Raw genomic sequence first — 14071 nt, 5'->3', positions numbered from 1 at the left:
GAGCTGCCAAGCATTGGTTACAGAAAGGTGCAAACAGGGTTCAGCAACCCGGTGTCCCTTAGTCTCAGCTGACACATGCCAGCATTTTATCCACATCCCCTGGATCCAACAGTCCAAACTGCCACCACCTTTTCTCATTTTTGTCATCCTAGTTTGTCTTCTTTGTTGATGGTATCACCAGACCACTTTGTAGAGAAGACAGAGGGGACTTGATCTGAGTTTCATAAACTTCTCTTCTCTGTAGGATTACTTTTCAGAAAATCTCCCTTTTCCCTTTGCTTAGATGCAAAGGATCACAAGCGCCACCATGTGTGCTATGAATTCCACATCCTCCTGCCACTCCATGTTCCTCCTCCTAGCCCCCTCTGCCAGCTTCACCTTTCTACTTGCACAATTCCATGGCCTGCCAAAATACACAGATCTCAGGCATCCAAATGAACCATCTTTATCTTTTCTCACCTGCTTTCCCTTTATATTCAGGGCCTCCACACTCTTACCTCTCTTAAGCTGCTTTATGTCTCCTCTTCTCAACAATTTCCCTCCAAAATGTCTGTTCATCTCCTGAACTGCAAGACCAATAGCCTTTTTACAGCCTCGCCATGTCTCCCAGGTGCCAAGAGCACTGAACATCCCCCCCATATGGTCCTCTCTATAGCCCTGTGCAGCAGAATGCCATGTAACCCTGCCTCCCTCCTAATACAAATGGGATGGGCCCTTACCTGCTCTAGCTCACACCAAAACCGCCTGTTACCTGGAAGCTCAGCCAGTGAGAAGGTCTGAGCAGCCCTGAGGACTTCTGCTTGCAGTTCCAAAGCTGGGGCTAACTCTTGCTTCGATACTGAGCATCAGCCTGGCTATGTGATGTTGCTCATAGGGGCTGCCTTACTTGAATATTCTTTGATGTGGGCCCCTAGCAGATATTGGCTTCTTCATGTCATTTAATGTGATCTTTGAATCCCAGTAAGATCTCTTGCTTGTTAATTTCTGCCACTGCCTTCCCCAGGTAGACTTGGAACTTCAAGTTTGTTATCTCAACTCTAAGAATTGTACTTTATATTTTGGGTCACCCTTAAGTCCAGGGGCTGACCTTGCTCTGTGTGCTTCTGAGAGAGCCCTGATGTCACTGTTAGTTGGAAATGGACTAGCTTTTAGGGCCTGGTTGTTCAGACTCTTGGTCAGTCCTTCTATTAAGGGGAGTGTCTTCTATCCCTGACTTGGATGGCACTTTCCTCACCAGCTGGTGATAATAATTGGGCTTTCCACAGTTTGGCTCAAGTATCTTTATTTTTCACTATATTCTCTCATCTGGCAACCACATTTCTGTGGCTTTAACGATTGCCTCTAAACATGCAACAGGTGTGAGGATGATCTTATTCCAAGAGGAATCCGCTGTGTTCCAGCCCCAGGTTGTCTGGCACTTGCTTTCTCACCTCCCAAGGCTTCATATTCTGGCAAGAGAGAGGAAAACTGATTTTGGGTCAAGTGTATTGCACTCATTTTTTTTTATGTTTGTCCCAGGCTTCAATTCCATTTCCAATCACCTGGATATTCTGTAAGCACCTTAAATTTAGTTTACGTAAAATCAAACGGATATTCTGTATCTTTGAAAATCAGTTCCTCCTGCCCTTCCTTCCTCTGTTATTGAGTATACCATTCTCCTAAGTCCTTAGAATCAAACCTTAACATTAACTTAGAACCTCCCAACTTCTTTTTTTAAATATTTACTTACTTTGAAATTCAGAGTTATGGGGTGAGGTGGGAGGAGACAGAGAGAGAGAGAGAGAGAGAGAGAGAGAGAGAGAGAGAGAGAGAATCAACCCCCAGGTGGCCAAAATGGCCAGGGCTGGGCCAGGTTGAAGCTAGGAGCTTTATCCAGGCCTCCCATGTGGGGTAGCAGGAGCCCAAACACTCGAGCTACCTTCTGTTGCCTTTTCCAGGCTATTAGCAGGAAGCTGGATTGAAAGTGGAGCAGCCGGGACATGAACCAGGGCCCATATGGGATGCCAGGGGCAGCTTTACCTGCTATGCCACAATGCCAGTCTCCTGACTGCTTTTTTTTTTTTTTTTTGAGCTATGGAAGTCCATATACTCCCCCTAGTGCTATCCAATAGAACTTTCTATGATGAGAAAATTGTTCTATAGACTTGCACCATTCAATACAGTAGCTACCAGCCACATGTAGCTACTGAGCATTGAAATGCAGCTAGTATTCTGAAGGAAATGAATTTTACGTAGTTTTCCTTAATTTAATTTTAGTAGCCATATGTGCCTACAGGCTATGGTAGTGGACAGTACAGCTCTAGACAGAGCCCAGGCCATAGCCACAGAGTCAGGGAGACATCCATCAATATGCAAGTGTTATTTAGGACCCTGCTTTTCCTAGAAAGTATACAAGGTTTACAAAGTAAGCTGCAATTAGCTTCAGAAATAGATGATATACATGAAGCAAAGGGAAAATGAAGGTATGAAGGGAGATGGGAAGAGTTGGCACAGCACATCAAAGGATTCACAGTAAACTGTTGCATGAGAAGTGACCCCCTAGATCTTTTGAAGCCAGAGGAAACTGGTAGCACAGCAGAGACAGTGGCAGAGCAGGAAGGAGTAATGGGAGGGCTTGTCAGGCAAGAAGCTAGTCAAGGACTGAGGGCCAGGAGCCCAGACAACATTTAAAGGGATGAAGAGTGAAGAGAGCAGGGACTGGTACCATGGCTCACTTGGTTAATCCTCCACCTGTGGCGCCAGCATCCCATATGGGCACCGGGTTCTAGTCCCGGTTGCTCCTCTTCCAGTCCAGCTCTCTGCTTCTGCTGTGGCCTGGGAAGGCAGTGGAGGATGGCCCAAGTGCTTGGGCCCCTGCACCCACATAGGAGGAAGCACCTGGCTCCTGGCTTCGGATTGGCGCAGTGCTGGCCGTAGTGGCCATTTGGGGGGTTAACCAACGGAAGGAAGACCTTTGTCTCTCTCTCACTGTCTAACTCTGCCTGTCAAATAATTTAAAAAAGAGTGAGGAGAGCAGACTGAGAGGCTAGAGGAACAATGGCAAGCTTGACATGATCAAGGCCAATCAAGAAATCAATTAGGAGTTCAGTAGATGGAAGAATATCAGGTGTGAGAAACACTGAATGTGAGCTGAGGAAATAAGGACAGGATGTACAATCAATTCAGGAGCTGGGTGCAAAGGAAATGTAGTAGCTGGAAGGCAAAGAACTTCACCTTCCTCAACATACAGCAACAATCAAGTTACTCACCTGCTTAGAGCCTGTACAATATCTCCAAAGTCTGTGATTACCAAGGCCTGTCACTGGAGGTCCAGTGATTCATCTTCATCTCCTGTGTCCTCCCTTTTACACATCTATGGCCTACCCAAACCAGTTGAAATATACTACACAACAAAATAAAAATCTACCAATATTGACCAAAAGCCTGGAAGTGAGAAAATACTAAGTCTAGAATTTGCAGAAGGGAGTTACCTCTCACCCTTTTAAAGAAATTCACCAACAAACCTGTACTCAGAGACCACAAAGACTTGCCTAGGCCACTAAAGGATCACTCTAAATTTAGTGCTGGCCTTGAAGTGCTACAGTATCACTTGCTATCATGCTGATTATCTAAATAGTACTGACTGTACTCTATGATTATCCTAAGAGCTTCCTTTACCAATTTGATGATAAAAATCTACCTTGTTCACTAGCACTCAGTACTCCCTTCTGAATACGGACCCCAGAAAAGGCAAGACCGGATGGTGACGAAGTGCCCTTGTACAACACTGCAGTGCTTCTCAAGCACTGGCAAGCTCCTGAAATAGGGCAGGGTTCAGGCCCATGTATTTCCACTGTGTCCCCTGGGATGATTCTGATACCTTCCGAGGTTTAGGAACCACTGCTATGTCTTTTACCTGGCTCCAGGATGGCTCTTCTTGGCTCACTGCTCATGGACTATGAGGTTGACACTGTCCCCCTTGCCCCCCATCCCCTGTCGCTCTGGAATGCAAAATAGGATAATTGGGGGAGAAAACAATCTGAGGAGCAGAATCAAGACCTCTATATACAGAACGTCCTATCTTTCCAGGGAAAATCTTAATCTGTAAACAAAGCTTAAATCCCCCTAAAAGCTTTTATGAGGACTTTGGGTCTCAAAGTCCAATATTTAGATCCAAGAGCTGTAAGTTTCCAGGTTCTCTGAAAACAGTGAAGTTCCCTTGCTGATAATTATATCTAATATATATATATGATAATTATATCTAAGATATGATACAGATTCCCTTTAGGTTCCGGTATTTCTGCTCAGGTTTTAGCATTACCAAAACTGTATAAAGAAGCACAAGTTGCTCTTTCCAGCACAGCCTTTACACAAGACCAGGACAAAACTCCGAGCACTCGTGTACCTGTTTTGTTCTTCCTTCTCGAGTCGTTCTTGTTCCTCCTGTTCTTTCTGCAGCCGGGCCTGTCGCCGTTTTTCAGCCAGGATCTTTGCAGCCTCTCCTGCATCAGTGGTGCCTGCTGTGGGCTTCCCCAAGGCTGTGTCAGAGGAGAGGGATCAAGAGCAAACGATCAAGGAAAACAAACCTAATGATTCCACGCACACAGAATGTGCCAATGGGACATGAAAAATCCATCCCAGCGTGATGAAGGGAAATACTGCCAGGACCAGCACAGTCAGTCATGGAGCAGGAGAAGCTGCAATAGCTTGGCTGTAGCCCTGGACAAATTTCACAGCAGAGGGTAGTGGAAAGGTGAGAAGAGACAAGGTCACCGGCATGTACCACAGCAGCCACTATCTGAGTCAACTCACTGCATCATAGAGGCAAGTGTTAAGGACTAAAGAGGGCCATTATCTTCTTTAGTGTTTCTTTTTGCAGTTTTCATTATCAGGAAGTACAGATGATGGCTGGATGAGCCTGTCTTAACACTCTGTGAGCTTTTACAGCCAAGAGTAGAGTCAGCTCCTAGGTCTCCTCTGGGGGGTTCTCAGGAAACTCAGGAGAAGGACTCAGAAACAACAGGCACGCCTGAGAAAGAAGAATGAGGTAATGAAGTTGTTCCAGGGGATAATTCCTCTCTGCCCCCCTAATATGAGAGAATGGCCTGTGCATTGTGTCAGAGGGAGAACCATCTAGGGTAAGTCTAGGGCCAGTGGTAGCGTCAACAAAGGTCTACCTGTGCTAGTCTCGGCCTTTCCTCCTGCATGCTTGTCTGCGATGTGCTTCTCACTGATGTGTTTCTCAGCCACGTGCTGCTCGCTGGCACGTTTATCGGCCACATGTTTCTCGCTGGTGCGCCTGTCGGCCACGTGCTTCTCGCTGGAATGCTTATCTGCTATGTGTTTCTCTGGGGCATCCTCTATGTGCAGGGCAGCCACCTGCTGACCCAAGGCATTTTCCCTTTCCTTGTTGCTCTTCTCTTTCTCTGCTTTCTTCTTGAGCACTTCTTGGCTGGGAAGGGCAGGAAAGCGGTACCTCACGGGAGACCCTAGGTATGGTGGCTTCATCGTTTTTGGAGATGGTGGATATGCTTTTGAAGTTGTCCTGGAAAACCAAAAACATGCTGTGAGATGATTACCAGGCCTCACCACAGATCTCTATGTTCTTAAGACACCTGGTTCCACAAAGGGGAATAACTTCATCCTTCTGGAGAAACAAATGTAAGGCTCAGCACATACTCAAAAAGTCTTTAAAGTCTTCTTACCTTACCGGGACATACAGTATTTATAAGATAGCTCTGGTAGAAAGGGAAGTATTGTAATAAGACTAGCTGGTGAGAACATGTCCTAATCTCACCTAGGTTCGACCACAACCTAAGGATGAGTACTGTGGTTTGGATATGGTTTGTTTCCTAAAGTTACATGTGCTAGAAGATTGGTCCCCAATACAACAATACTGAGAGGTAGTCAAATCTTTAAGAGGTGGGGCCAACTGGAAAGTGATTAGGTCATTAGGATTAATACTTATACATGGATTCATTCATTAATTAATCTTCATGAATGGATGTCTTTCTTGAGAGATTTGGCTAATTCTTTGAGAGTTGATTAGGTCACTAGGGGAAGTAAGTTAGGTCTTGTAGGACTGAGTTAGTTATGAGAATGGGTTTAGGTTAGCTACCTTGGTCTCACACATGCTCTTCGGTTTGTCTTGTGCCTACTTTCTTTCTGCTTTCTGCCATGAGATGACACAGCATGAGGCCCTTATCAGAAGCCTAACAGATGCTAGTACAGTGCTCTTAAATTTCCCTGCCTCCAAAACTGTGGGCCAAAATAAACCCTTTTTCTCTGTCAAGTACCCAGTCTCAAGTATTTTGTTATAGCAACAGAAAACCAACTAAGATAGATGGAGTGTCAGGCATTTTTCCACCACTTTTTTTCTTTTCTTTTCAAAATTAATTTATTTTCACTTTATTTCAAAGGCAGGAGAGAGAGTGACAGCGCTTCCATTAGTTGGTTTACTCCTCAAAATAAATGCAATAGCCAGGGCTGAGCCAGGCCAAAGCTTGAAGCTCAGAATTCAGTCTGGGTGTCCCACATGGGTGGCAGGGACACAACTACTTGAGTCAGAGTTTGCTGCCTCCCAGGGTGTGCATTAGCAGGAAGCTGGATCAGAAGCAGAGGGGCTGGAACTGGAACCAGGCACTCTGATATAGAATGTAGGCATCCCAAGTGGTGTCCTAACTGCTGTACCAATTACCTGCCCCTCTCGCAGTTGTCACAGGATAATATGTAATATGTTAACATTATCTTTAGTCACCTGACTATGCAATAGCACACCAGAACTTCTTATTCCTATCTAATTATAACTTAGTACCTGTGAATCATCTTTCCCCAATTCTCTCCCATCTTCCCTCCTCAGCCACTGGTACCATTATACTCAACTTCTACGAGGCCACCTTTTCAAGACTCCACATATGAGTGAGAACATGCGCTATTTGTGTTTCTGTGATTTTCTTACTTCATTTAACATAATGATTGCCTGTTCCATCCACGTTGCAAATATCAAGATTTCATACTTTTTTTGCTCAGTAATATTCCACTGCATCCCATTTTTTAAATCCATTTGTCAATGGATGGGCACTTTGGTTGTTTCCATTTCTTGGCTACTGTGAATAGTGATGCAATAAACATGGGAGTGCAGATGTCTCTTCAACAGGGTAATTCATTTCACTTAGAAACATACCCAGTAGTGGGTTTGCCAATCTACTGGAATGAGGTGATATCTCATTTGATATGCATTTGTTTGATGATTAATGATGTTGAGCCTATTTTTTCATATACCTATTGGCTATCTGTACATTTTTCTTTGAGATACGTCTGTTGAGATCTACTGGCTTTTAAAAATGGGGTTGTTTCTTTTGTTATTGATTTGAGTTCTTTGTATATCCACCACCTCTTTCTATATGAACTCAAGGGTTGGATCTGGCTTCCACATACAGCAATGGGCTAATGGGTTCCTTTTTTGAAAACTGTGATAAAATATATATAACTTTACTTACTGTTTTGACCATTTATAATGAATTAATTTATTTTGAAAGTCAGAGTTCCAGAGACAGAGGGAGAGACAGAGAGAGAGAGAGAGAGAGAGAGAATCTTCCATCCACTGATTCACTTCCCCAGATGGCTACAATGGCCAGCACTGGGCCAATCTGAAGCCAGGGGCCAGGAGCTTCTTCCAGGAATCCCACATAGGTGGCAGGGGACCAATTAGGCCATCTTTTGCTGCTTTTCCCAGGCCATTAGATGCTAGAGTTTCAGGAGGCGGCCCAATCCACTATACTACAATGCTGGACCCCCATTTTAACCATTTTTAATTGGACAGTTCAGTGGCATTAAGGACATACACAGTGCTGTGCAACTATCACCACCATCCATCTCCATTAAATATAAACTCCTCATTCCCCCTACTTCCTGTCTCTATGAAATTGCCTATTCCAGGGGCCGGTGCTGTGGCGCAGCGGGTTAACACCTTGGCCTGAAGTGCACCAGCATCCCATATGGGCGCTGGTTCGAGACCTGGCTGCTCCACTTCCCATCCAGCTCTCTGCTATGGCCCAGGAAAACAGTAGAAGATAGTCCAAGTCTTTGCGCCCCTGCACCAGCGTGGGAAACCTAAAAGAAGCTTCTGTCTCCTGACTTCAGATCCACACAGCTCTGGACATTGTGGCCAATTACGGAGTGAACCAGCGGATGGAAGACCTCTCTCTCTCTCTGCCTCTTCTTCTCTATCTGCGTAACTCTGACTTTCAAATAAATAATAAATAAATCTAAAAAAAAAAAAAAAGAAACTGCCTATTCCAGGTACTTTATGTAAGTAGAATCATACAGTATTTGTCTTTTAGTGTCAGGGTTATTCCACTTAGTGTAATGTGTTCAAGATTCCCAGTATGGGCTGGCGCCGCAGCTCACTAGGCTAATCCTCCGCCTTGCGGCGCCGGCACACCGGGTTCTAGTCTCGGTCGGGGCTCCGGATTCTGTCCTGGTTGCCCCTCTTCCAGGCCAGCTCTCTGCTGTGGCTAGGGAGTGAAGTGGAGGATGGTCTGAGTCCTTGGGCCCTGCACCCACATGGGAGACCAGGAGAAGCACCTGGCTCCTGGCTTCAGATCAGCACGGTGCGCCGGCCGCAACACGCTGGCCACGGCAGCCATTGGAGGGTGAACTAACGGCAAAGGAAGACCTTTCTCTCTGTCTCTCTCTCTCTCACTGTCCACTCTGCCTGTCAAAAAAAAAAAAAAAAAAAAAAGAAGAAGGTAATGGACCGTGATGAACTCACATCTTCAGTCAGTGTGGTGGGAGCCTGAAGGTTCTGTTAGATCCATTTAAGGATGAGAGTACTTCAAAAAGTTTGTGGTGAGATACAATTAAAAGATAAGTTTATTTTGGTACAAAATACATTTTATACCCATGCACAGGTTTTTCATAATATGCATTTTCTATGAACTTTTTTGAAGACGCCTATGGATGGAAACGTCAGGAGGATAATTCTAGGGAGAAAAGGTCAGGTTGGCCTGAGCAGGGGAGGTTCTGACAGCCTCAAGTCACTATGGCCCTGAGCAGCTTTGCTTCGACTTACTTTAACACAATAGTCATATGTAGGTTCAGTTCTACCATATTGCAAAGTTCTATTCCAAATAAAACTAGGCCAATGACTCATGAGCACACATTTAAGAATAACTTCTCACTGAGAAGTAATGGTGGATTATTCAAGATAAAACTCATTAAGAAGTGTTTACATTCCCCTACCCATGAATAACAAAATAAATTCGAAAATACACAGAAAGGTATAGACACAATCACTCTTACATACAATATGAGGGGGTCTTCCATAAGCTCATGAAAAGGCATATAATGGAAAAATTACACATAGATGTAAAATTTTTGCACCAAACTAAACTTATCTTTTATTTTCATTTTCCACGAACTTAATGTTAAGTCCCCTTGAACAAATATGACCTTCAAATTAGAGAAATGTGCACCAAGTCATAGATTTTTTTCTAACAGGGAATGACTAAAAATCTTCAAAGTTCTAAATTTTAGCTACCTATCTGTAGTTTCCTGCTCCTCCTGCCTTGTCATTTGCTTACATGCACTCAGCACTGTGCAAGCTGCCTTGTAAGAGCTGTTAGGACAGGCATCTTGAACAAGGCAATGTGGGTCTGGCAGGCCCCATGGCTCTCTAGCCAGCCCTGCTCATCCCATCGTGAGCAAAGGAAGTCTGCCAAAGTAATTTTTTTAATTTGCCGGAAATAGGTATCTTGGCTAATGAAAGAAATAAGATGTAAATTAATCAGGGTAAATCACTGTGCTTTTTATAGATTTTTATTTTTAAGTACCTTCTTGTCTTTCTGATTGCCACAATAACTCAGTAAAGTAAGTAGGAAATTACTATTAACTGTATTTTTGATGAGAAAAACCAAGTCCTAAGTGCTTTAAATAACCTTTCCCTAAGAGATGCAAATAGGCAAGAGTGCCAGAGCTGGCACCCAACCCATCTGTCCTTTGCCTTGGTTTTTTTGGCTTTTCCATTTTAATTCTTCCAGGTTCAATTAGAAATATAACAAAGAGGATTCATAAGGTTAGTTTGCGGTGGTAGAACTAGGCCTTCCAAGAGCATGAAGAAGGATTTTATATCATTTTAAGTTCCATGACCAGCAGAAAGTATGAACAAACACCTCTGTAAACGGAGTGGCAAGACTCTCGGGAGAAGGCTATCACGCTTTTAAACGTGAGCAGACTAAAGAGTGGAACCCAAAAAGCCTTTCTTCCTCCATATCCTAGAATCTAGTTCTGTGTTCTCCAAAGCAACATGCTTCCTTCCATGCTCGGTGAAAGACCACCCACTGATGGGAGGGTTCTGTGGCCTTACCAACACAGCTCAGCCAACATTCTGAAAGTCTACTACTTTCCAGAGAGAAAAAGCAATTTCATAGCAGAGAAACCTTGGGTACCACCTTAATCCAGATCACAGTTAGCGTCACCAGTAATCAAACAAACTGATATCATGGCTTCCTGACATGAAGCAATGAGAAGGACCCAACATCTGTAGTAGGGGATTCCTGCCTCAACTGCACAACCTGAATCTAATCATGACCAATCCAAATTGAAGGACAGTCCTCAAAATAACTATAGGTCTATGTACTTTAAGAAGGTCAAAGTCATGAAAAACAAAGAGGAACTGTTCCAAGGTTAAAGGAGACTAAGCAACTAGACAACTAAATGCAATGTTGATCCTTGAGTTGGATCCTGGACCAGAAAAAAAAATGCCAAAAAGGATCTTATTGGGACAACTGGCAAAGGTTGCTTACAGTCCATAAATTAAGTAACAATATCATGTCAAAGCTAAATTTTTCAGATTTTATAATTTACTATGGTTTTGTAAAAAAAAAAAAAAAAAAGTCTTTGTCCTTAGAGGTAAAGGGGCATGATGCCTGCAACTTACTCTCAAGCAGTCCAAGGACAACTCTGTATAAGTATGTGTGTCCATCTATGGAGGGTGAATGTGATAGACTATGAATGAGTAATGGGAAGATGGGAATGACGACGCAAATGTGGCTAAATGTTCACAGGGGATGGAAGGTGTACAGGAGTTCCAGGAGTTCCTTGGGGTCTAGTCTTACACTTCTGGGAGACTGAAAGGTTCTAAATAAAAAGGCTCAGGACTGGCACTGGGGAGCAACACTGGCATCCCATATGTGTGGTTTGGGTCCCAGCTGCTCCACTTCCAATGTAGTTCCTTGCTAATGTGCTTGGGAAGACAGTAGAAGATGACCCAAGTACTTGGGCCCCTGTGACCCACATGAAGACCCAGATGGAATTTGAGGCTCCTACCCCGGCCATTGCAGCCATTTGGAGAATGAACCAGCAGATGGAAGATGCCTCTCTCTAACTCTGCCATTCAAATAAATAAATAAATAAAATAAAATATTTAAAAATAAAATAAAGAGGCCCAAAAATTTACTTAAACTCAATTTATTTAAACTCAATTATCTTCTGATAAAACTGGTGGGAAAAAACCAGCAAGTTGTTAGCATAGGAAGACCTGAACCACCATAGCCGCTCATCTCAGGGAAGCAATAACCATACCATGTATATACTAGAGAAGCCTATGAGAAGGATACCCATCAATAAGTGATGAAATGTCCTGAGCCACAAAGGGAAGAAGCTGGGTCTGGTAAACTTCTATGAGCCTGTGATTTAAAGCAAAGTAGGAGATACTTATTTTGAGCCATCCAGACAACTTCATTCTAATTTTGCCCCTCAAATAGAGTATCTGTTTTGTCTTTAGCACATGATAAAATGAAATTAAACTTGGTTCCTGATACAAAACTGATGACAGCTATGAACACTCTCCATAAATCATTATCTTTGGCACACTGCATTTTCCAATCACAAGTAATCTTTTTATTTCTCCATCCCATTGCACCTGGGTTGGCCCAACTGCTTTGACCAATAATAATATAACAATATACAGCAGAGAAGTAATGCTATGCCTATAAGGACACAGTCCTTAACTGGCCTGGCAGTTTCTGCTTCTGTCCTGGGAGATGCTCACCTTTGGAGTCACCACTTCCTTTTGGAATTTAGCCACTGGTGTGAGACACCTAAGCCATATAGAGAGACCATGCAGGCACTCTGGTTGACAGCCCCAGCTGAGCTTCCAGCCAAGAGCCAGTATCAACTGCCAGCCAGGTGAATGGGCCAGCATGGATTTCCAGCTCAGCTGCAGCCCCAGTTGACATTGGATTGCAACAGCAAGGAAGATCCTGGGTGAGAACTACTAATGAGCCCAAGTCAACCCGCAGAACTACTGCTCCAAAGACCCCAGGAGGCGCTCTTTCTGTCAAGCCAAGTCATAGCACTGTGATAATTAACAATAAGCTATCATCCTAAGCCACTAAATTGGGGGAGGGGTAGTTTACCATCAATAGATAACTGAAACATTACTCATCAAAATGACCAAACTGACTTAGAATTTGTTTCTAAGAATATAAAACTATTAGACAGGGGCTAGCACTGTGGCGTAGCAGGTAAAACCACCACCTGCAGTGCCAGCATCCCATATGGGTGCTGGTTCTAGGCCCAGCTGCTCTACTTCTGATCTAGCTCTCTGCTATGGCCTGGGAAAGCAGTGGAAGATGGCCCAAGTCCTTGGGCCCCTGCACCTGCATGGGAGACCCAGAGGAAGCTCCTGGCTCCTGGCTCCTGGCTTCGGATCAGCTCAGCTCTGGCTATTGTGGCAAATAGAGGAGTAAACCAGCGGATGCAAGATCTCTCTCTCTCTCTCCACCTCTCCTTCTCTCTCTGCGCAACTCTTTCAAATAAATAAATAAATCTCTAAAGAAAAACTATTAGAGAATAGTTCACACTGAAGAACTAACGGGACAAGGCAGCAGCAACACTCAAAGGCAGAGGCAGGCTGGGTACATCTACTTGGCTACACTTGATTTCTTCTCTCTAGGTTACAGGAAGAAAGCTATGCTCCATCCATGTCTTTCAGAGTGTTGCTGTAGCTAGTTTTCTAAAACCCATACAAATACCCAACAATGCAAACAATGAAAATAAACTACAATGCTTAAAAAAGCAATGCTATTAATATGCACAGCCACCCAACTGTGGCTTAATATATCTGAGATCAGGGAGAACAATGTACTGGAGTTCACAGTAAAGGGATCATTAATCACATGATCCATCTAGGCTTCTGGATGAAAGTTTAAAGGGGCTATTTACACCCTCTTCGAAAGTCACATCATTTCTAGTGTGCTTTAAAAATCACACACTTTGTTTGCAGAGAGGGAGCATCAAAAACGCGTTTGGGTGGGGTTTATTTTTTTGTGACACCATTTTAAAAATCAAGTGTATCTTTTTTATTGTCTTTCTTCAATATCGAGTATGCAAAAGACTAAAGAATGATATAACAAATGTCCACCCATCACCTAATCCAAAACAAAGACATTATCATTATTCCAGAATCTCTTTTGTGTCCCTCCTTTATTCAATCCCCTTCTCCCCACTGGAGGCCATTAATGCCCTGAATTTCATTTGCCCCATTTCCTTTCTTTTTATAAAAATAACTTAATCACATTTATATTTTTAAATACACATTATTTAGGTTTGCACAACTGAAAACTCAACATAAATGTAATGATTCTGCTGAACTTCTGAAACTTGCTTCTTCTACTCAACACTACTTTGCTGAGATCCACCCATGTAAGTTGTTGGCAATCCACTGTTTTTCACCACTATAGAGTTGGAAATTTTTCAGAATTGACATTTGCTCTATTTAGATCCCATGTTTCTCAGAACTGGTCCATACTCAATGTGGTTCAACCACTAATTTTTACCCAGGAGGAAACTGTCTTTCTTTCTGAACATTTTAAAATCAAGAAGTATTTGCTTCTCCTCTGACATCTCAACTCAGTAATACTAATTTAGAGGTCATATAGCAACTTCTATCCCCAGATTCTCGTGTTTTTCATGGTATACAAGGAAGCCAGCTCAATGACTATTTTGTCCTGCTTGTATCAAAGACGACATGCTTTGAAAATAAAGGCCATTCCATTAACATCTCTTTGCTGAAGTGGTAGGAAAACCT

General features: G+C 43.3%; 1 protein-coding gene across 5 annotated transcripts in view; it reads right to left on the bottom strand.

The window, feature by feature from the left end:
• The window catches only part of MAP7D2 (MAP7 domain containing 2), a 116351-nt gene that overhangs the window by 14154 nt on the left and 88126 nt on the right, over positions 1 to 14071 (bottom strand). For all 5 annotated transcript variants that reach the window (XM_062183812.1, XM_062183807.1, XM_062183809.1 and 2 more), the window contains 2 exons: positions 5157 to 5524; positions 4385 to 4517 (listed from right to left, as the gene is read on the bottom strand). In XM_062183812.1, the coding sequence (XP_062039796.1) occupies positions 4385 to 4517; positions 5157 to 5524 (501 nt within the window). The remainder of the gene's footprint in view (positions 1 to 4384; positions 4518 to 5156; positions 5525 to 14071) is intronic.

This window comes from Lepus europaeus, chromosome X (genome assembly GCF_033115175.1).
Source record: "Lepus europaeus isolate LE1 chromosome X, mLepTim1.pri, whole genome shotgun sequence".
Classification (NCBI taxonomy): domain Eukaryota; kingdom Metazoa; phylum Chordata; class Mammalia; order Lagomorpha; family Leporidae; genus Lepus; species Lepus europaeus.
Note: the sequence above shows the minus strand (reverse complement) of the source record. Positions and strands in the feature narration are given on the sequence as shown.